This window comes from Rhipicephalus microplus, chromosome 8 (genome assembly GCF_043290135.1).
Source record: "Rhipicephalus microplus isolate Deutch F79 chromosome 8, USDA_Rmic, whole genome shotgun sequence".
Lineage (NCBI taxonomy): Eukaryota > Metazoa > Arthropoda > Arachnida > Ixodida > Ixodidae > Rhipicephalus > Rhipicephalus microplus.
This window is the reverse complement of record NC_134707.1, coordinates 72,189,660-72,214,155: the sequence shown is the minus strand read 5'-3', so window position 1 is coordinate 72,214,155 and position 24,496 is coordinate 72,189,660. Positions and strand designations below refer to the sequence as shown.

At 41.1% G+C, this 24,496-nt stretch overlaps 1 protein-coding gene across 3 annotated transcripts in view; it reads left to right on the top strand.

Annotated features, from left to right (window-relative positions):
- The window catches only part of LOC119165877 (uncharacterized), a 122,134-nt gene that overhangs the window by 73,273 nt on the left and 24,365 nt on the right, over nucleotides 1-24,496 (top strand). Inside the window, exons 5-9 of one of the 3 annotated variants that reach the window (XM_075870608.1) lie at nucleotides 1,793-1,813; nucleotides 3,099-3,155; nucleotides 9,170-9,190; nucleotides 12,867-12,887; nucleotides 17,980-18,000. In XM_075870608.1, the coding sequence (XP_075726723.1) occupies nucleotides 1,793-1,813; nucleotides 3,099-3,155; nucleotides 9,170-9,190; nucleotides 12,867-12,887; nucleotides 17,980-18,000 (141 nt within the window). The remainder of the gene's footprint in view (nucleotides 1-1,792; nucleotides 1,814-3,098; nucleotides 3,156-9,169; nucleotides 9,191-12,866; nucleotides 12,888-17,979; nucleotides 18,001-24,496) is intronic. The other 2 variants (XM_075870610.1, XM_075870609.1) reach the window with 2 other exon arrangements.

The following is a 24,496-nucleotide window of genomic DNA, read 5'->3' as shown; positions in this document are numbered from 1 at the left end:
ACCGAGGGCGTGTGTTTTTGTCGGACGCTGTCGAATCGCTTCTCAACGAATGCCAAGTCATTCATCGCACCACCACCGGGTATCATGCTCAAACAAATGGCATTACAGAAAGATTCAACCATACATTAGGAGATATGCTGTCGATGTACGTCGCAACCGATCACACCAATTGGGACAGTATTCTCCCTTTTGTAACCTACGCGCATAATACTGCTGTCCAGACAATCACTGGTTTCTCGCCATATTTACTCCTTTATGGTCGCGAGCCCTCTTGCACGCTAGACACCATTCTTCCTTACCACCCGGATGTTGCTGAGTCGACGACGATGTCACAAGCTGCTAAATACGCGGAAGAGTGTCGTCAGCTTGCCCGCTCCTTCACAAGTGCTGAACAGCAACGCCAGAAACACCACCGCGATAGCCCGACGCCTCCGGCTTCTTATGCATCGGATGACCTTGTCTGGCTTCGCATCCCTTCAACCAGCCCTGGTCTCTTAACGAAACTGATGTACAAGTATGACGGAGCTTACCGTGTGGTTAAACAAACTTCACCCGTCAATTACATCGTGGAGCCGCTTGAGCAGCCCCATGACCAACGACGCCGTGACGTGAGACCGTCCACATAGACCGCCTAAAACCGTATTACGATCCCTCTATTGTCTCCTGCCCATGAGTCGCCAAGATGGCTCTTTTCCGGAGGGGAGGAAAATGTAGTGAAGAAGATGAATGCTACTCAGAAGGGCAGGGGGTAGGACTCAGTCGGTGAAGAAGACGACGTTTGGTTGGCTGGGGACTCAGGCTAGTTCCGGCCTTACCACTTGACGTGTCGTGACCGCTCTCCTGTTTTATAAAAGAGTGTCACTCTAAAACGCCTCATTATAATATATATATATATATTGTAATGAATCAGAATAACGGACGCTCTGCTGTTACTGAAGAAGACCATGATGATCAGTGGCTATAGTAGTAGTTCGCGCACGCCGCTCGCCGGTAGCCAGACCTGCCTCATAAAGCACCTTTCGCCGAGCTGCGTCTGAACCTTTCTTGACGTACAACACCTCTATTTTAAGTGGTGGAGGAGCCGGGGTTCCCATAAACCTGGAACTTCGCAATTGGACGCTAACCTCAACGTTCACCATGACTGCTCCTGGCCCTTATCAATCTAACCCACCACGACAGTCTTCTGTACTGGCGTCCTTCCGCAACGCGACCCACCATTTTTTCGCGGCAACGACGAACAAGACGTCGAAGTCTGGCTCGTCGAGTACAAAATCGTAAGCGCTTCCAACAAATGGAACGCCTGCGACCAGCTCACAAACGTGCGCTTTTACCTCGCTGATGTGGCCAGCCTCTGGTTCAAGAACCACGAAGGCGAAACCACCAACGCTCTTACATGTCTTTTCATTCGCCTGTTGTTGGAGCCAAACTGAAAAAGACCAAGAATAGGGTTCATATCAGTTGTCTTGGCGATAAAGTGATCATAAATGTTTAAAACAACACATGTGCTTCTAATTAACTGCGGCTTAACCTCCTCCCAGCATTGGTAACAGTAGTAGGGGGAATTAAATCACATCAACAAGTTTTTATTAAACTATTAATTAAAAAGCATGCTGGCTAGTATGCATCTACCTCGAACTGGAAAATTTATATATATCCGGCACTACCCTATCATGGAATTTCTTGCGACAATATTTCATTTTGTAGATTCTCTGTCACTAAGACCATCGCGTGCCACTTCACAGGCGGCTAAAGTGAATAACTTCCAATAATCTAATCTGACACTCTTTTCCAGGCGAACCTCGTCGAGGCCCAAGTAAATATTCATTTCAATTTTTGAACTATTTGTAACTCTGTTTATTACTGAAAGAGCAATATGCAATATGCATTTGAGTATGTGTAACCATTCCATGATGTGCAAATGCTGTAAATAGCTTGTAGTTGGATGTAGTAACGGAACCCTACCAAGGTATAAGTGCTACAAAGCAGCGAAATTCAGCTAAGTAATTCTGACTCGCTCATTCTTCCATGACATTTAGCTTGCGCTAGTAAGCTAATTCCTGCAATTCCTGCCTGTTTGCACGTTGATAATATAAAATTCTTTGGCGCAATTGAGTAAAAAACAACACAACTAAGCCTTCCCTTGAAACCAGTGTAGCCTGCATAAACTGAATGTCTGTTTGCTAAAAGTTTCCGTAGTTATTCCGCAAGAGACTTACACCACCGTGGCGCCAGGTTGACTACCATTATATTAATATCGGCTCTTTCAACCCCTGCACTAACCACTGGACTTCCACACACACAAAAAAACATGCAGACAATAAAAAAATTTCACATTATTTTTTATTTCGCTGTTTTCTTTCATGTGGAAGAAGACATGAAGGAAATAAACGTTGCAGAAGATAAAGTTTCTGCTTCACCTTGAGGGCAAGACTTTTTAAAGTAGGTCGTCTCACTAACAGTAGGCACTTTAGCAGAGCCCCTTTTTACGTATTTTTAACCGAAAGTTTAACTCGTATTCAATCAGCGATGGCTGAAACGAATGCCAAAATCGCAACTGCATCAACCAATTATGAAGCTAAGGTGCGAAGCATCATTCTTCTGGAAAGCGAGCAACTGTATCATTCAATTAAGCGGGAAAAAACGAAGTGATATCATAAATGGATCTGAAGCAATCCACAAGCAGTTTAGGACAACAGCTCATTAGCTACTTTTTTCGCAACACGAAGACTGGCATTCAGTTGGAGTTGTCAGTCATCATAACAATGAGGAACAAAATTTTTCAGTAGAAAAAAGGAAGATATGTGACAATAAAAGAAGAAATCCACAGACAAAACATATATCATTGATTGTTCCCACCAAGGATTTCAGGCAATGATCAGCCGTTACAAACTGACAACTCACTTGTGCAATGCCATGTGCACGCAAAAACAGTCACTGTTAAATTTCACACCTTATAGTGCATGCAATTTACCTTTACTCTGCTGAGGCTCCCTGCATGTGTAATCTGCCACGTTTCTAGTTTGAAACACGTATCACTAGCAATGACGTAGGAAATGAAATAGCTTGTAATATTTTATGCCTGACTCCTTATCTTGCAGAAAAAAGGGTCCGATTTTCAGACCCTCTTCCGTCACTGCATCGCGAATTATCTGAGAGTGAGTATTAGGATGTAAGAGCACCCTCCAAAAGGCTACTTTTTGTTCGCATCTCTAATTTCGTTGAAAGATAATGCATGAACATTACAAATGAACATAACTTCATGAGGGTGTACTGATGTTTATGTTCTCAATTTTCCACTGTTTTAAAAAATATACGCGTAAATACGTGCATGTGACTCCTGCTCTACGCAGTTATAAAAAGAGTGTCAATATTTTGACCATTCAAAACTTTTTTCAGTTTTCAATTATTTTTACCTTACTACGCGAAACTATATAGGAAGACACAACTATTTTTAGCCAAACTTTAAATGTATGCCGTCACACGCGCTGACAACGCGATCAAAGACATGTTGCTAACTGTTGCCACCTGAAGTGAGTCACACTTTTTTGAGTAATTATTATTTGCCTAATTAGGCCACCTTTATTAACACAATATAAACAACGACAATGAGCCAGAAATTCCAACAAGAAGGTTGTTCATCAACATGCAAAACGTCTGCCTATACACTTTGAAGCTCTGTATGTGTTAAATTTTAGTATTTTTTGCTAACTTCATTTCCCGTAAAATAAAAAAAAATACAGCGTTACAAAGCCGCTTGCGCGCCAGTGCGCACGATGGTTCCACTGCTACTTAACATTCAGCGTATGAACGATCACAGAATTCGTTCCATTGTGCTGTCTCAACGGGGCCGCAATGCTGGTGGTGGCTTTGCAAGAAACACATTTTGATATCGGCCACAAAAGCCATAACCGTTACGACTACTTAAGGTCTTGAACTGCTTTGAAGGAGGCGTATACTTCGTGCGCGGAACGTTAGGAAGCATGAGAATTAGAGAGCACGTAGGCGGACCGGTAGATTTGTCACATGGTACTTTTTTTATTTATAGCGCACATAATCCGCCTAATCGAACGTTTTGCAAACCGAACTAAACCTTTCTCACTGAATTATTTTACGCATGTTAGTTCGTTGAAAAATTAGTTAAGAAAGAAGCCTGAATTAACAAATAATCAGAAAAAAATATACTGACTCACTCCAGGCTATACACTCAGGAAGAAGCATTTGGTCACGTCATCATTGCGTGTGTGAGCCTGTTTTTAAAATCTCACGAAAAATAGCTGGAGAACCTTGTATACAGCGACAGTAATAAGTGGGTGAAGGCGTCTTTTGTTAGCAAAATAAGCAGCCCTGCTGCGCTACTTGCCAAATAAATTATTTATTCGGCGGACCCACTGTTTGTTTTACGCAAGCTTTATACAGATGTGCTTACTTTTTAGCCTCCAAATATTTGTGACAGCATTTCAGTGAGCTCAGTTAAAACAATGGCACACTGCACGTGCATGCCGCTTCGTTTAGTTCCCATTTTTTTGACGGGCGAAGTGCCTTAGGGGCTTAGCGTGTCGGTGTGCATCGTCCGTCGTCTGCTGCTGCTGTCGTGATGGTCGGTGTGCTTGAGTACAGGAGAAAGGCCTCCTCTTTACTGGGGAGAATTCGCTCTCTCTTATCACCAGCTCAGCGCTCGCCGCGTGGCGACAGGGAGTTTACGACACGCTCTGATAGTGGAAACGCTCCCTTGCCTGCGAGAAGCAACACACTGCACAACCGTTCACTGACCGCCCCGTACATATATGCACTGGATCTTGGCCTGCAACATATTCTTAGTGGGATGTCATTATTTTGGCAATGTATGGGCCTAATTTTAATTTTAGATGCCAAGTACGCTTTCAGTGCCATATTTAGGCGCTATATACTAGAACACCAGGTGCTTTGACGTGACCAGCTATTGATAATTTTGCTAAAAATTAGGAGACAAGAAAGTTTCAAATGAAACAGATCAAATAGCCAAGACCACCACGGGCCAGCCAGAGTTATAACCAAATCACATAAAATTGCGAAACCTGGTGACGCTGCTTTAGCCAACATAATATGAACTCGAGATATAATGGGGCTACAGAGTTTGTATTTTTGCGTGGAGTGGGATGCTGACAAAGACAGGAGAGTTCAGAATGAACTCAGACAAGTGTGTACTCGCAACTGAACAGTTTAATTAAAATAATGCATGAGCCTGAAAGCATCATAAAACAAAACAAACGTAAAAACGTATAAACGAAAAAGTCATTGATTTGAATAGAAAAGCTCACATACCGTATCACCTAGCAAGACATTTGCTTTGAAGATAGGTGAACGTTTTATCCCTCAGAGACACGGATAACTCACTGACGCATGCATCACTAATTCGTGTATTTTGAAATGCTTTCAATGCTACTGAGTTGAAGTAGTCCCTTGAGCTGCTCCGCCATTGAATAAACCTGCGTCTATAGCTTCCACTTAAAATGTTCTGTCTTGCTAAAGCATTGCACTTATTGTCTTCTTCTTGTTTGCGGAGACGTCTTTTTGAATGTATCAGGTTTCGTCTGAGGAGGTCATGAAATCACACGACAAGTTATGAGCTATTTTTCTGCAAACAAAAACCACAAGTGTGAGGGGAAGTGTTAGCTGCTCCCGGACAAATATTGTGATCTGCAGAAGCCTGCCCTTTCATCACAATGATAATTGAGTATTAGTGTTCTGTAGCTTTTATTGTACCATATGATAATTTATAGATATACCAAATATTTCTAGCGGTTTGTGCAAGAAAGTGTCATTTCTCATGCCTGTGGTCCTTCTTCAGAGTCAAACATTTATTTCATTACATAATAACACGTCATAGCTATCATACGTCCCAAAATCGAGCACTTCCGACTGCAAAGCAACTCGTACTGTAGAGTACGCTTTAATGCAGGTTTTCATACAAGTTACCTAATGGAGGCTTTTTCAGTGGGCGAATATGACTTTAAGCCCTAGAGCTTTTAGCAATGGACCTCAATATAATTGCGATCATCGCAGGCTGAGAGGAACCCGGTTACGGTGACATCTAAATAATCACGACGGCAATAATAACTTAGAAAAGGATGAAGGTGGTTCGCACTACCATAAACAATATTGTGCATGTATAAGTAGTCGGTGAAAAGGCAGGAATGACAGCTATAACCATCATTCAGGCAAAATCGTGCAAGTACATAGACTAATCTTATGAAGAATATTTTTTCTTTATGCAGTAATTGCAGCTATACACAAACGCACATGACTGCACTAACATTCATGTCAACACCTTCAGAAGTAAGACGTAGAAAGTCGATTTGAGTGTAAATTCATGGTATTTAAACTGAAGGTAAAAGGTGTGTTTCAGGTTCAAAACACTTACTTTCTGTCTCAGTGGAACACTGGCTGCACTGCAAACCAATTCGCACTCTTGAGAATGATTTGCGTGTCTATAACAAACACCTTACAGTAAGGGCGTTTGGACAAACCAAACGATTTTTATCTTAGGGCGTTAATTATAGGCACGCTATTCACCAGAATGGGTTCAAACTGATTTACTGTGTAGGGTGCTCTGCTGCTGGCCTGAGGGTCATGGCTTCCGTCCCGGCTGAACTAATCGCATTTCAATGGCGGCGAAATGGTGGAGGGTCCTGTTACAGTACGATGCCAGTGCACATTAAACAATACAAGATGGTGAATATTTCCGTAGCCTTCCGCTAGCGGCATCTCTCATATAGATACCGTGGTTTTTGAACGTAATACTGCAGACATTATTAATAATACTTTCTTCTCTATCGACCTATTGAGTACAAACAGCTCTTTATTTCAGGCCGGTATAAACTCAGCTAAACAGAACCTATTGAGCAATATGATTGTTTTTATTGCAATATACGGGGGACGTATTTTTGTATTTTCACTGTCAAGGTGGTTTTTTTTTTTTGTGCTTTGGCTACTTTGTGAAACTAGAACTATTTGTATAAAACATGTAAGGGCCTCCATGACAGCTTTTAGATAAGCGAATTGAATGAAATCATATATATTGTGTTCGACTTTCATCTTCCAAGAGAAATCTACGCTTGTATAGCAAATCGTTTCTAATTTTTATTACATGAACATACGCACATTGAACTATCAAAGTATGCAAGATCTCCTTCTTGAGTTCATTTTCCAGAATACCTAATAAAAATGTGTAGCCGAAAACTTCGAGTAAGCTGACCACCCAGTCCTCCATGCCATTTGGGTCATTTCACGTAACAGCTGCGTGTTACTTTACGCTTCCATTTGAATTCCTTCAGTAATAAATACTAGAACTGAATAGCGAAATAAGAAAAAAACATATTTAGGGCGAGTGTTGCACAACGTATGGTACTGAGGCGTACTGCAGCTTCAAAGTAGTTAGTATATGTTTAGTAAATAGTCTCTATAATACTCCATCCAAGAACTAGCAGTAACCCAGATGACACCCCACCAGTAATGATAGAAGAAGTCACAAAAGCTTTGGAGAGCATGCAAAGAGGCAAAGCTGCTGGTGAGGATCAGGTAACATCAGATCTGCTGAAAGATGGAGGACAGATTGTGTTAGAAAAACTAGCCACCCTGTTTACGAGGTGTCTCCTGACGGGAAGAGTACGAGAGTCTTGGGAGAACGCTAACATCATCTTAATACATAAGAAAGGAGATGACAAGGACTTGAAGAATTACAGGCCGATCAGCTTGCTCTCTGTAGTATACAAGCTATTTCCAAAGGTAATTGCTAACAGAGTAAATAAAACATTAAAATTTAATCAACCAAAGGAACAAGCAGGATTTCGAACAGGCTACTCAACAATCGACCACATCCATACTATCAATGAGGTAATAGAAAAATGCTCAGAGTATAACCAACCACTATACATAGCCTTCATAGATTACGAGAAGGCATTTGATTCAGTAGAAATATCAGCCGTCATGCAGACACTGCGGAATCAGGGCGTAGATGAAGTATATATAAACATTCTGGCAGAAATCTACAGGGGATCAACTGCTACCATAGTGCTTCATAAAGAAAGCAACAGAATACCAATCAAGAAGGGTGTAAGGCAGGGGGACACAATCTCCCCAATGCTATTTACCGCATGCTTACAGGAAGTTTTCAGAAGCCTAGAATGGGAACAGTTAGGGATAAGAGTTAATGGAGAATACCTTAGTAACCTGCGCTTCGCCGATGAAATTGCATTGCTGAGTAACTCAGGGGACGAATTGCAACTCATGATTACGGAGTTAGACAAGGAGAGCAGAAAGGTGGGTCTCAAAATTAATCTTCAGAAAACGAAAGTAATGTACAACAACCTCGAAAAGGAGCAGCGCTTCGAGATAGGTAATAGTGCACTTGAAGTTGTGTAAAGACTATGTCTACTTAGGGCAGGTAATAACCGCAGAGCCGAACCACGAGATTGAAGTAACTAGAAGAATAAGAATGGGGTGGAGCACATTTGGCAAGCACTCCCAAATTATGACAGGTAGATTGCCACTATCCCTCAAGAGGAAGGTATATAACAGCTGCATCTTGCCGGTACTTAGCGACTAAGCAGAAACCTGGAGACTTACAAAGAGGGTTCAGCTTAAATTGAGGACGACGCAGCGAGCAATGGAAAGAAAAATGGTAGGTGTAACCTTAAGAGACAAGAAGAGAGCAGAGTGGATTAGGGGACAAACGGGGGTTAAGGATATCATAGTTGAAATAGAGAAGAGGAAATGGACATGGGCCGGGCATGTAGCGCGTAGACAGGATAACCGCTGGTCATTAAGGGTAACTAACTGGATTCCCAGAGAAGGGAAGCGGCTTAGGGGGAGACAGAAGGTTAGGTGGGCAGATGAGATTAAGAAGTTTGCGTGTATAAATTGGCAGCAGCAAGCACAGGACCGGGTTAACTGGCGGAATATGGGAGAGGCCTTTGTCCTGCAGTGGACGTAGTCAGGCTGATGATGATGATGATGATGATGATGATGATGATGATGATACTCCATCTCGCCTTCAAAGTTACGATTGCTGATGTTTTTGATGAAATAAACAGTTGTTTATTTAATTTTATTTCAATAAATGACTTAAACACGCTGTAAATGTCTGAAGTGAATTATTTTCCCATGTTATATGGTACTTTCTATCTTTCAGGGCCAAGCCGTCGGCTATCATGTAAGCATACGTCGGCATTTAAAAATGTTTATGGATATGATTCATGTTCACACAAAAGGTCGTTTACCTGCTTACTTTTAGTATATATAGTTTTATATATCTTAGAACAGAAGTTCATATAACTAACAGTGACAAAACTTCCGCTAAGCAATCCAAATGCGCTTGTTCTTTGTAATTTAAACGAAAGCAGTTTCACGTGACATAGGCTGGTTAGTTTCTTTTCTTTTCGGAATACCGATAATATCTATATTTATAGCATAAATGAACAAGGTATAGAAAATATGTTTGTCATTGCTTTAAGACGCATGTAAGCGAAGGCCACTATCACTTCTATCACGTGAATGCGATTTCACTAATTGCTGTCCGTAACGTACATGCAGGCATTTCACTGGTAGCGTGCAATTTGAAGATGACGCTTCAGTTATCACGACAAAAATATTTGCGTTTCAGTCTTTCCTGTAATAAGCCTGCAAAACACCAAAAATTTCTACATGTTTTTATTTTTCTTTATTTGTTTGTGTGCAACGTAATCTGAGCTAGTTTGTTCATAATGAAAAAATGTTAAATTTTGTAAACAACGCAAACCACGCAGGGTGCAAATAGACTTCGCGAAATTGCACTCGCATGTAGCAAAGGTTAAATCGGCAAGACCGGACTCTGCGTTAATGACAGGGCAAGAAGCATGAAACTTGAATTAGAAATAAGGCGAGTGCCCAATTACCCACACACTCTGAATTCTGGATGTGCGAGTCAGACTTTACAAACATTCGCATACTTGGAAGGAGCGATATCACTGTAGCACGTGATATAAAAAGCTGCTTTTATGAATAATAAGCGAGATATGTTTATCAGTGACAAGTCTGGCTCCCTTCGTAACTCCCAAAATTAACTTTTCGTGTTTTGCTTTGATGATGGGAGGAGCCTGTAATTATTGGCGATGTTCTGCGAAGCATCATCTGCGCACAAGTCTGCATGCATATAAAAAGAGGGTCTTTTTTTCAAATTAAGTTAGTTAAAAAGTGACGCCTTCTCCTATAGCCTTTTTTTGTCGGTCTATGTAAACTGCGCCCGTATATTTCTTGAATATGTACAAACTAACCCGACAAGGTGTGCTAGTAAGGTACAAAGCAATAATTTCTGATGCAGGGTGGGAAATTTACTTTCTAATTTGGTCAGGGCATTGATTATTGCAGCAGTGAGTGTTCTCAAAATGGTACTGTTTATTTAGCAGAACATTTGCCCTGGAAAGAAAGCCTCAAACTAGAGCAATGTACACTGTGTACTAATGGCTGCAAACACGAAATTTACCTTAGATAACCCCATATGTTGTGAGAAACGACGTCTTTTACAGATGTGATAATTATGCATTGGAGTCTTATCAGTCATTTACAGATGTGATAATTATGCATTGGAGACTCATCACTGGTGCTGTCATCAGCTGTCAGATAAACTTGGCTGAAGGAAATGCTACGCGTACACTTAAAGCAATCATCAAGAATAATTGTGAAGATTTTCAAGTATGCTGGGAGAGCTGCGCCAAGCATCGCTAAAAGCCTTAAGGGGTGTAAAATAAACAGATCAAATAACACATAAACACGCATGGTGATGCCCCCTCTGAAAAAACATTCCCCGGTGCTTAAAAGAAGATCATGGAAGAGAACAAAATGCATGAAATAGAACAAAAAATCAATGTAAACAAACAACAAAATGACAGCAATACCCACAAATTGAGATGTTAAAGGAGCTTCCGCGGAGATGATCGGATAATCCCCGACTCTCCTGTACACATATACCATCATATATAGGCTTGGAAGGTTTATTGTGTGTGCATTACATACACAATATTCATTATTTACATTTCGATGCTCTATATGCCGTTGGGTTCACCATATGCGTTATATATACACAAGAGATTTTATTTTAGAAAGTACACTGCCAGTATATTGCTCCGCTTCTTGCGTACAGATCACTAAAACGAATTCACTGAAGTGCCTGTTCTCAGCGTTTCTTGTCTCCATGTTGCGTAGCATGTCGGCTGTGGCCAGGACGGGATCATGTTTGAGTCATCAACCCGTGCATTGAGAAACCACGCATAGAAAAGAGCAAAAGCGAACTACATTGAGCAGTCGACGTCTTCTCGTCGCATGGCACGAAATTACTGTTGTGTTGGCTTGGGCAACCTGTGCTGCTCGGGACAGCGAAGTTGACCAAGCTTGTGTTCGCTGGAGGTCTCGTGGTAAAAGTGGCGGTTTCTGTGGGCGTCCGTCAGTTGCAATTTGTCGACGTAAGTGGAGTGCCTGAGTGCCACGTACATGATTTCAAGCCGGTTTATCTTGCTGTACTTATATACCACCAATGAGTTCATTGGCCCTTGAGACTTGCTTACCGTTATGGCACTGGCTTGCACAAGGGGAAGCTGATTTGTTTTAGCAAAGAACGCCCACCTTGCGTTTGAGATTAAACGGGACCATACGAGTTTCAATTTGTATCTAGGCTGGTTTGCCGTTAAGCATGGCTTCCGTTAGCATGGCTTCACTGGCATCGTTGCCGTTAAGCATGGCTTCACTGGCTTGCAGGTGCCGGTGTCTTTGGCGCCTAGCCCTAGTCGCTTCGGTCTTCTGCGTTGTCAACATTGGCTCTTGGTGGTGAGCCTGAGCTGCTGTTGCATTGCGAGACAGCCGCGCTGCAGCCTCGTTCTTGGAGGTGTTTATGTGGCTGAGCGCTAGCGAGAATGGTTAACTGCGTAAGTTCCCTGCGAAAAAAAAACGCACATGCCCAGAGGATTTTTTAAATCACCGGAGAAGTGAGACATCACCGTCAGCGCCACACAAGGTGAAATTATAGGAGTTTTGTCGGGCAAGCTTCTGAAATAATGTCGTCAGGATTCGCCTTCTCGCATAGAAGGGGGAGGGAGAGGAAAGGCCTTAAGTCTCTCTCAAACATTGATTTAACACCGGTCTTTTCTCAACAGTAATCTTTTGTGGTGCCCCGTGTAGTAGTGTGCCATAGGTCTATATTCGCGCTCCTTATGCGGTACCATTGGAATGCTTTGCGTGGCCCTTTAGTGGGCGACCCTGCTCAAGATGTGCCACCACACGAATGCCTGCGTTATTCGTTGGCTCATTCACATGTGAACCCATACATAGTCACCTGCTTGATTCAAATGCACTGTGCAGTCCGCTAAGAGCACAGTGATGGCTTCGGTGCTTTGCTTCTTCTTCATGCACACGTGGGGCAGTTGTAAGCGTTCTAATTTGTTCTCAGTAACAGTAGCATAGCTTTCTTGGTCGACTTAACGTGAATAATCTGTCAACATGAAAGATCTGAAAAATTTTTGAAATCTCGCCTCAGAAGCGAACGGCAAATGTCGGTAATGTAGAAATTATGAGACCACTGTGTGATGCAACTTTTATTAAAACCACCTATTGCCAGACAACGAAACCTTTGTGATACAGTGACCACATTAAGTGAATAAGTCCTAAACGTCTAGATATAAGAGAATAAGTTGGTTCTATTGTATTGTTAGTCATAGCAAAAGTTTGTGGCATATGTCACTTCTATTACTTCGCTTTCATCTAGAAGCCGGTACATGTGCCATTTTTTTCAAAATGCTTGAAATACTCTGCGATCAAGTAAAATAAACAGTTTGTCTTACATTTACCTTATTACATTTCAGTAAGATTGCCCGGACCACGAGGTAAGCAACCATCTATAATACGTAAATTTTAAGGAAGTCCTTTTTATGCCAGGACATTCTCAGTTGTAGTCACGCCCTGTCAGTCAAGGAAAATGAGAAGGCAAATCTTCGGCCTTTAATATATATATATGTATATATATATTTGCTGCAAAGAAAAGCATGCCGCACACAGATGAATATTGCGCGAAAAAAATCCGCGACACACTAGGATGGATGGATGTATCCGGCTGTGCCCTTTACATAGGGCGGTAGCTCACGCCACCTAGCCATAATGTTAAGTACTATCATTGTGTGTTTAAAAACTGAATTTCACTCGTGCCTCAATTGTAGCCCCCAATCAGTTGGCCTCCTCCTAGTTATTTCCACCCGTTCAAAGTTTATTTTGCCTTCACTGTCCCTACACCCCAATGCTTTGAAAAATTCGGCGCCATTATCTTCGACTATAGGGCGAAGCCCTTTACAGAACATTATCGTTGTTAAGCCATTTCCTCCTTCTCTGCACACGTGCTACATACCGTGTCTGTGTCTTCCTATTTTGCTCACTACGTCTTGGTCCACAGTACTCCTGTTCTAGCCTCAAAGAGCGGGGAGTACCCCTAGAATTATCATAGATCTTTTCCCTTGCAATTTCCTGCTTAAAAGGTTGGTAGGTCTCCAGTGATGACTTTTTAAGCATTCGCATCTTCCACATGTCCCTCTCTGTTTCCTTCACCTTCTTCTTAACCGATGTTTCCGTTTGGCTTGATATTTTGCTGTTGTCTAAAAATTTGCTTGACAATTTTATAGTTCATTTTCCGATTTAGTATCGACATTCTTCATGTAAAGTTAGAGAAAACATTCCTAGCCCAATGCTGCTCTCCCATTGTTTTTCAATCGCCCTCAAATTCTATTTCGCTGCTAGCTTCCATGCACTCAAACGATGTCCATCTCTTGTCTCCCTGTACCCCGTTGATTTGGGGTATTACCGTATGCTCCCAAAGCAAGTCTCCCTATGCCCCGTTATTTAATTTCCAATCTTGCTTGAACTTCTGATTTCACGCACAATACCGTATTGGTGAACACCAAACCTGGGACCATGACACCTTTCCAAATTCTTGTCACAACGTCATACCTATTGTAGTTCCTCAGTTCCTATTTTTCATTACAGCTGCATTCCTGGTGCCTTTAGTCATTACTTATCTTTCGTGCTCCCTTAAATACTCAGCCCCGTTATTTATCCATACGCTCAAGTATTCGTATTTATCCACTATTTCCAGCATGACTTCCTGTATCGTATGCTAACTGCCTTTGTTATCACCAAATAACATAATTTCCGATTTTTTTTCAGCTGAACTTTAAATTTAACCTTTCTACCTCAGTACCAGAGATGTCTATTGATCTCTGCTGATCTTCCTTGTTGTCAGGTAATAATACTATATCATCTGCAAACTGCAATGCTGGTAATGACTATCCAATGTGTTTTGCTTGCTTGGCAAAAGAGAGGCTCAATCCGAGTCGACTCCCCTCTAATTTGACTTCTAGTTCCTGGAGATACAGCATAAAAACAAAGGTGACAAGGCAAATCCCCGTCAAAGCCCGCGTTGTATCTCTGTAGGTTCAGAGAACTGTTCTTCCCATTTTAAAACTACCTTGTTACTGTTATAGATGTCCTTTAGAAGATTAGTTATTCCATCTTTCACATCTAGTGTGTCCAGTATTTCCACAAGTCTTCTTGAATCACAATATCATAAGCTCCCTTGATATCTAGAAATGCCAGCCACAGGGGCCTGTGTTCTTTATACGCTATTTTAATACACTGCATCAATGAAAATAGATTGTTTTCCAACCTCCTTCATTTACGGAACCCATTTGTAGTTCTCTCAGCACCCCTCATTCTCCACCCATGTCTGTAGTCTTTGCTTTACTATCTGCATCACCAGCCTGTAAACTACTGATGTCACTGTTACATGACGGTAGTTGTTTATATCGGCTTTGTCCCCCTTTTCTTTATAGATCATGTTCATCGTGCTTAGTTTCTACCAATTGGGCGCTTAACATTTATTATTACTTTACTCGCGGCCTATCCTAATGTTCACTTAGTGTTTGGTCCTAGTTTCTTCATTAGCATGATTGGGATGTCATCAGGGCCTGTTGATGTGTCATTAAAAACTCTTTTCTCTGCCCTTTCCGACTTTTGTTGTCCCAGTGGAGCCAGCGAGCTAATTGGTTCAACCTCATCTGGTATGGTGCATGCAGCGCTTTCCTGGTGTGAAAATGTTTCTGTCATCATTGATTTTATATATTCCATTGCCTCATCTTCTTCTAGTCTGATCCTTTGAAGTGTAGGTATAAACCTCTGTTTCATGCTTGTCCAATTTCTGAGAGAATTTAGATGATTCCAAATCTTTGCAGCTGCCTTTCCATCTTTTTGTTTTTTCGCCATTCATTGGGCCTCCTTTCTTCTCATCTTTCCACTGATCAAATCGGATGCTTCCGTCCTGCACCTCAAAGAGTTATCCCATTTTCTTGTTACATCATCTTCCGGTTAGCTCCTCTGTTTAGCGGACCTGTGTTCCCCGGAGGCTTCCTGACATCTTCCTATGGTTCTCTTACCTTCCTCATCCCACCAGATCTTGGCTTTGTGTCTGCTTTTCCCGGTCGATTTTACTAGTACTTTAGCAAGCTCTCAGTCAAACAATCGAGTTAGATTTGTGTACGCCCACTGTTTTATTATCCTCAGTTATTATTTCCTATTTTCTTTAGTTGCTATTTCTATTTGCCTTTCTGAATAAATAATACCGTGTGGTTTCTAGTACTGCTGGCTTTGCAATTTCATTTGTTTCCCAAAACTCAACTTGATGCGTTTGTGATCACTACATAGGCATCTCGACCCATATTCGTCTATGCTCATCACCCTTAGCCGATCATACATCCGACCATACATCCATAAACCATGAGAATCAGCGCCACGTAGCGAAAGTGACTGACAGTCGGCTGAAAGCCAGTTTGACCCAGAATAAGAAAGCCAGTCACTTCTGGGTGAAGTGAATGCGCGCTTAGTGTTCAAACAAAGTTTAATTTCTTTTATCTTCAATAAAGTTACACTGCGTGTCATCGTCCACTTTTTCTCGCTAAAATGTGTCTGCCAATTTTACATACTCAGGTGTATATAATGCTTGTATTTATAATATTATATTGAAGCATACATAGCGTACCACATTTATATTTTTGTGATAAACAATTTTGCCTTTGTCAGGTGGTCAGGTGTTGACTTTTCAAATGAATAACTCTGATCTGCACGTCAACATTACCGCACAAGCAACCAGTAGCCTTTGACTTACTTAAACTGGGTTTATTGTTATCAAAAATAGTATAATTGTCGCCAAACCACCGAATTACTTGTTAATAGTAGCAGTATTCTTGATATTATTCAGATGTTTGAATACAGTCAAGCTGTCACGTAGAGGTGTATATCTACGTGAGCAATCACTAGAAAATTCTTGCAGCCTACCACTTCTGTTGCATCTCAAGGTACCTCAGACTTGTTTTGTTGTGATTTTGTTGTTCCTGCTGCTTACTGGTCATTGCATGTACTATTTATTGCCTCACCTATTTAGGTCAAAAGTGCTTAGCCTTCACTGAAGTATTTATATGGTATAATGACTATTAGATACTATATTCTTTCGAACGAAACTCCTTATATAAATGGATGGGTGGCAGGATCACCTCAATATAAACGGTTCTTCGTTTTTACAAGAGCTACGGTTCCCCACTTTTTGCTCACACATAAACCTCCGAAATGAATACATTTTGACTGTGTTTATTTATTTGTTTATTATGCACCCTTATTATGCAACTGCAAGGAAGTGAACAAATAAATTTGTTGCTATACGGTTTGTCTACTGCTACATTGAGTACGCAAACACTGGCCTCTGTTGTGTGCACAGCGTCTTTCTATTCTCCGAAGGACAAGGATAATGCGATCCAGGCCATTATTTGGCACGTAACGAGAAATAACATATCTGCTTGCGTCTCAGGCCATGCTACGTAAAGCTGCGCAGCTTGATTTGGAGTCACCTAGTCATTATGAAGCGGTTAGGTGTTTTCAAAGCAAACTCCTAAGAGTGAAATTATGTCAATTATCACTATATCGTTTGCAGGATTGCCGTGTGAACAGTTTTAAAGAACGCTTCTCGTCCTTGTTATCACCATGTACCTATGCTGAACTTGCGATTTATTCTTTTGATTAGCCCACCTAATAGTTAGCTCATTCAATATAAGCATGTACGATAGCATTAGGCGCAGTGGCTAGTGGTGGCTCACAAGCTAGAATATCTCTGCAGGGAAAGGGCCAGAGTTGCCTGAAAAATGCTCGTAAAGGCAAAGTTCGCCTTATTTGTTGGCGTTTACTCGTAACTGTGTGCATCATTTTGAGCCTATCTTTCTTCAAGCACGTATAAACATCACACAATGACAAGATAAAGCCAATACCATCTACAATTTTGTTTCAACACAATATAGATTCTATTACAACTGTTTTCATATTCCAGTAAACAATCATATATTTTTACTGAATTTGGTTTGAAACTGCTTTTTCTCATACACACCTGCAATAAGGCTACATATGTTGATTATATTTACTTTACCGGCAAGATGCTCAGGTAATGCTTCGAAAAACCTGTCCTGAGTCATGCTTAATTGCTTGGTATTCATGCCTATTCTGCAGAGGTGCATTGGAACAACCGTGTTTCGATGTACCTTCTGAAAGCAAAAGCGACAACTCTTCTCATTTCTTTCGAAATTCTTCTCTATTTCACTCAAGATTTGCTATCAATCGTTATATTTGCAAGAGACAAGGTAGTCAATCTTAGTAAACTGCACGATAGCGCAGAGATTTACTGACTGAAGCTGGCTCAGACTAAGAAATTGCCATGCTTTTCACACGACAAGGCTTCACTAAACCAATGCATAATCATTTTATTAGTTCGCATTTATTGTCGACTGCATAAATTTTTTCAAGCTCCCCCGATTTCACCTCGTGTGCAAATCATAGAATAAAATAGTGAAATGTTGACATTTTATGTGATATATTTTTTGTTAATTTTACCTGCAGGAGGAACAAATCCACTTACGGGTAAAATACCATGTATATTTATTCAATTATGTGGGAAAACCTACACTCCAGACATGCAATAAAAAAATACCAACTTAAATATTCGACGTCAATGCTGGTGATGTGGTGAAGCAGTGTGCGTAAGATCACAATATTTAGCCTGCTTTTTTATTGCGGTTGAGAGCCTTTTATTTTATTCTCATCAACCTTTTGTTCTGCAGTATGCTTTGATTGATGGCTGCTTAAATGTTTGCGTTCATATGGTGTTGCTGTCTTTAGATTTGCTTGTTCTGATTACGAACGATTCATGATTTTCATGTAGCTCAAAGACGTTTTAGTTTATTCACATGCCTTGGTACAACATCTGCAGTGGAGCAGTGTGCGTTGTATTGTGAACCATTGCTTTCGACTTTCTTCTTGTTAAGTTTGTTATTGTTAACAGACTTTTGATGGTGTTCACAGATATTTTGGTTTGTTCACACGCACCTGCACTACATCTTCTTCGAGTCTGCGAACCTTGCTAAAGTCATTGTGATTTTTTTCTCGTTAGGCGTTCATAGTAGAAAGAAATTGCGACCAGCCAGCTGCTTTAACAGAAATACTTCATTCCCTGTTGCCCGAGGACAGTGATAAGAACATAATGTGTTGTTTTAATCATGACTTCGTTTCTTTCTCGGTCATGACATAACAAAAAGTACCATAGTAAGAAGTATATATTATATCCAACTCGTATACACTCATACGATGTCATGAATGCATCTCAAAAGGAAAAGATACACACTTCTAAGTCAAGCACTCATAGTTGTATCCCTTGGAGTTCGCTCAAGAGTCACAATAACGGTTATGCGTTTGTGGAACGGGAAAGCAACGGAAAAGCCTGATGGCATATGAGACTCAGTCAACAAAATTTCGATTCATTCGTCGGCTCATGTGGCAAGTTTAGTCTTTTGAGAGCACGTGTTCGAAGAAATCAGTGAAGAAATACCATGCAGAAAGTTTATGATTTCATATATCCCTCATTCTCCTACAGGGCCACAGCTATTACGACCACGCGAATCACATTCATTTTTTGTTGTTTTATTTCTTTTTTCAAACAAGTATGTTGCTTTTATTGATTGATTTATGTGTAGGGTTCAACGTCCAAAAATCAGGATATGATTATGAGAGATGCTGTACTGGAGGACTCCGGAAATTTTGACCACCTGGGTTTCTTTAATATGCACCCAAATCTGCTGCTTTCATTAACGTCTGGAAAGAGTGTCTCTGTTTAATTCATTTCAATCACTCGTCTAATAATACGCGAAAGCTGCGAAGTAGTCAACCCTCTCAATCCTGCCAAATACTCTTCATTTTTCTTATCGTTTCAAATGTTAGTAATTTATTCACTGACTTGTGCGTTAAGCTATTCACCTACATGCACGTATAGCCGTCTTACCAATGAAACTTGTACCTGTATTCAGAGAAATGAAAAACATATACGTGCTGTTTTCGCTACGCACGAAAGTTCACTTTTCTGCAACTTACGTGAACTGAGACTGGAGCATTCGGAACTGCCTATTCTTGCATTTTGCATTTATAGTGTGCCACAAGTATAATGTTTTTGCAATGATTTGTTGCTCAAAACTCAAAACAATTTTGCAAATCCTTCAAACAGAATTTACATATATTGAGACAAAATTGTAACTATGCCACGTGAACAAAACGCTTTGCGTGTTCTTTTTTAATACTACATCGACAAACAACAGTTTGCTGGCAAGATTTCACAGTTTGAAGTATTTAACTTTAGCACTTTCCGTTCTTTTTACGTTCGACCAATACAACTTAAAGCGAACTTTTACGTAAGATCTTTCTCTTTCATTGCGAATTTGGCAAGCGTGCCTAAAAAATCCTGTTTTGGAAGGCTGAGTTTACTTTCTCTGCTCTTTGTGCTGCGTGAGCTAGTCTCCTGCGCAGTATATATTGTAAAAGAGATCACAAGATTTTGAAGTTTCTTTTAGTTTAAACAGAGCATTGAACCTGATTTAACTGGTATATACACAGTGAAGTTACTATTACGAGCCTGTCAATATGCGGTAATATGTAAAGCCAAACCTATGTGACTAATGTGGTCAAGTATTGCTACGCCTACGACGAAGGTAATTGCTTTGATGAACTAATGATTTTTGCTCTACTGCCTCAAAAAACATAGTGGGCTATATTTTGCTCTAAAGTATTCAATAATTCGTTAGAAGGCACCAACGTCCAGATGCTTCAGACGTTAGGTCCTGGTAGTCGTATATCGATAGATCTGTTCCTGTATAACGTATAACTAAGACTATCAAGTCATCAATATATGCCTAACACGAGATTAGAAATGATCACCATTATGTTAAAATAAAGAAACAAGGTATGAAATATTGTCAATAAGTAACATGTCTTAAAGATATCCTAATTTTGCAAATAAAATTGCATAAAAGTTTCGTAAGCAGGAGACAGACTTAGGCGCCGTGCCGGAGAATGTGCCGGAACCCCACTATAGAAAAAATTGCACTTTCCACCGGTTATTTCGCGCCACTGAATCTGAAGGCAGAAGCAACAGAACGGATATGGCCTTCAATAATGTTGAAACCTTGGCTTGTTGATAATTGATCATACCACCATAGTGTGAAGCCGCACATTTTGAACAATTACTAAGGATACAAAAACGCAGCAGTGAGTGTCCTGGTATTATGGCCTCTGTTCCTGTCCAAAGTGCGCCACTTCTATATGGGACAAAATCAACCTGAAGGGACTCCTTCTTCATGTGACACGTAACCCAACAGCCATAAAAATCAGTCAATAAAGCGCAGCAAAATAGCGCACCAATTAGAAACCGAATCAGCGAATCTCCTTAACAAGATTCTACTTGAGCTGGTAAACGCCCTAAGCTCCTTTGAAATATTAGCGTATTAAAATTTGGGGAAACTGAGTAGAGCGAACTCTACGAACGGACATGGGGAACTGCCGGAACTTTCCAGCAATGTCATTCAAAGCAAAGCAAATAACGTTCTTTCTGTTACTGAAGTTCGCTAACTTCGAATTCAAGAGACGCTTGTATTTACCATGATATCGAAGTATAGCATCCTCCGCTGTGAGCTTCTGGCTTCCATTTGCATTTTGTTGCCAAATTGAAGGTTTGAAGCCTCTGTACTGTTCACAAAAACATGGACCTCCTACAATATACGAGACTTGCAATGTGTTTGTGCTCACTCACGGGGTACTGCATGCAACGTTTCTCGCCTTTTCTGTTAAGGATGCGTACTTGCAAACCTCACTGAAATTTTCAGTTCAATAAAAGTCAGCAGATCCCACGTAACTCGGAATCGACGTTATGCGAAGCATGCGGAGGGAAACGACACAACATGGCGTTTTGGCATATGAAGATACTTGTCTCACCTGGGTGTGCGTAGTAGAATTCTTTCCATAATCGAGAGTTACTTGTCCAATCGGATATTCCATGTGCGTGTGGGCAGTGTTCTCTCCGAAACACTTGTCCAAGAAACGGGAGTACCGCATGGCGGTGTACTTAGTTGCACATTTTCATTATCAAAATAAATTGCTTGCACCTGTCGATCTCCCGCATTACGCTCTGTTGTACATATGTCGATGACGTACCGCTTGACTTTAAGTCATGCATTCTGGTATTGCGTGAGCGGCAGATTCAGCTAGATTTAAGAAAGGTTTCCAAATGAGCAGAGAAAAACGAATTCCGACTGAAGCCACAAAAAAGCACTTGTGTCTTGTTCTACCGGAAAAAGGGCTTGCACTCAAAACTCGACATTCAACTGAACGGTCAACGTTTTTCATAAATGTCGAGCATGAATTATCAGGCCTAATCTTGGACAACAAGCTAACCGTCATATCGCACATCAAGTATTTAAAGACAAATTGTGCAAAAGCCTTGAATATTCTAGAAGTGTTGTCACGTGCTACGTGGAGTAGTGACAGGAAATGTCTGTTTAATTGTATAGAAGTCTAATTCGGAACCGTTTAGACTATGGGGGCGGTTGTTTCTCTGCCTGCGACTCAAAGTGCTCGGAAGATTCTGGACCCCGTGCACTATTTGGGCATTCGCATTTCCGCGGGTGCTTTTTGCACTAGCCCCGTGGAAAGCCTGTATGTGGAATCGAATGAGTGATAACTTCACTTACAGAGATGTTGCATATCTTTTGTGTACTACCACACGGTGAACGCAGACAAAGAACACACCTCTCATTTTACAGACAATGATTGGTCTTATTTTACCCTGTTCCACAGTCGCCTTATTTGAGGCAGCCTTACTCACTTCGTGTGAGAGGCCTCGCTGAGGAAACCGATGTGCCACTTCTAGAACACTGTTTGATGATTCCTGCGGCATGTCTGCCGCCGTGGCAGTGGCAGCTGATAGACTACGACATATCTTTTTGGGGAAGTCACAAAGCACTCGCCTGTTGCACACATCCGCACGTACTTTCATGAACTGCAACACAAATACAGTTTTCTCGAAGGCTATACCGATGCCCTAAAGACGAACCCTTCTGTCTCATACGCTGTGTTCGGCCCATCATTTTCAGATGCCGGTATCCTCCATACTAACACAAGCATCTTACTTCAGAAGCTCATGCGATACTTGCGGACGTTAAATATCATAAACACATAAAACTACAAAATGCAGTAATATACACAGATTTCTTAAGCGTGGTAAAAGCCCCCAAAACCCTGAAAAAAACACAAAAATTCTGTCCTTGTTTCTCTCTACTCGCTCCTATACACAGTATCCTCACACAAACAGCACGTCGTAGTGTGCTGGGTGCCAGGACGACGCGAGATAGAAGGAAACGAATCGGCGGATCACTTACTTGGCTGCATCCGCCAAACCAACTAATGCCAATGCAACAATAGCGATCTCTGCACTCGACCTGAAACCTCTCAAACAAAACCTCGGGGCTTTTTGGCAGCGCTCATATGATACAGACACACGAAATAAACTGCACGTTATCAAGCCGCAACTCGGTCAGTGGCCGGCAGTATCTAAGCTACGCCGCAGTCAAGTTATTCGAACATTGCTAAGAATGGCCCACACATACACGGCGCACTCATACATTTTGTCTGGTGACAATTCACCATTGTGTGAGAGATGAGGTAAAGCACAAACTGTGCTTGACATTTCAATTGAATGTAGGTAGTTAGACACCCTTAGAAGACAGCTCTTCGCACTACCCTACCAACAACAAATACCACTCCCCCCTGCAATGTTCATCTGTAGGGAACCACTTTTCCAACTCGAGTCATTGCTGTCCTTTTTAAAACAGGTGCAAGACTTTTAGGTGATTTACCCAGGAAATTTGTAGCACGATCTCTGAATAGAGTGGCTGCTGCGGTCATTACGAAAAACACACGACATGCCTCCTGACCTTTGTATACGTGGGCGTTCAAGAGGCATTTGTGCTAATGCCATTTATCACCATAGTTTTACCATCACGATCCTTCGCAACCCTTTCTCACTAGACGCCCTTCACGTCAATGTCATGATTTAAATACTGCCGTATTTTACCCACCACATTGCGCAGAATTTTAAGGCCCCTATACACCAAACTACTATAAACATTGTCCACATGCCTTGTATCCTAAAATGGCGCTCTTTGGCCATCATATGGCCCTTGCGCTATAAAGCACCACACATCAACCTGATCATCACCATCATAATATTTTCTTTATTAGCAACGTCGTTAGTTATGCAATTCAATGTAAGGGCGCAACATATTATTACGCGCGCTATCACATACCTTACGACCTGGAATGTCCACGGTAGGCATAATTCATCTCTCTTTATTTTCTGAGTAAAATTATTTGGTTAGAGGAGTGAATGGCTGACTTGCTCTTCCTACAATGACCCTACAACCCGAATGCACGCTCCAATCATTGACAAACAGAAATGGTCGTACACATCGCTGATGCATACAAACGCAGTTTAATGGAAGGTGAAGAAACTACGTTGTTTCACAACTCTACAAAATCGCAGCTAATTTTTGAGAAAACTTTAGGAACATATAACTACTGATATGCAAGTTATGCATCCTACAGGAAAAGATGAAAATGTCACAACATGTGCGATTGCACCTTTTTTTGTTATCGTTTACTTGTGATTGCTTGTGTCACTCGCCTCGTACAGTGTTTGAATGAGGTGGCCGTGGCGAGCAATCTTGATACTATCTATGATTTGATTTTTGGTTTATTACAGTACCAAAACCTTCGATCCCAGGTAAAGAACTATCTGAACTATTTATTCGTTTCGTGATATGAAGTTTCTTCAAATATGCTTTTAGTAAATTTCGTTAATCTGTAAGGTATTAAGACAAGCAAACAAAACATTGCATGTCAGTAGTGCAACACAATGACTCGGATGTTTCTTTTTGTTTGCTTCACGGTATCAAACATATAGTACATACTAATGAATACAAGTTTTTTTGTAGATATTTTAAGAGTTAGGCAAACACAATTGTCTTTTTTTCCTTTCGTC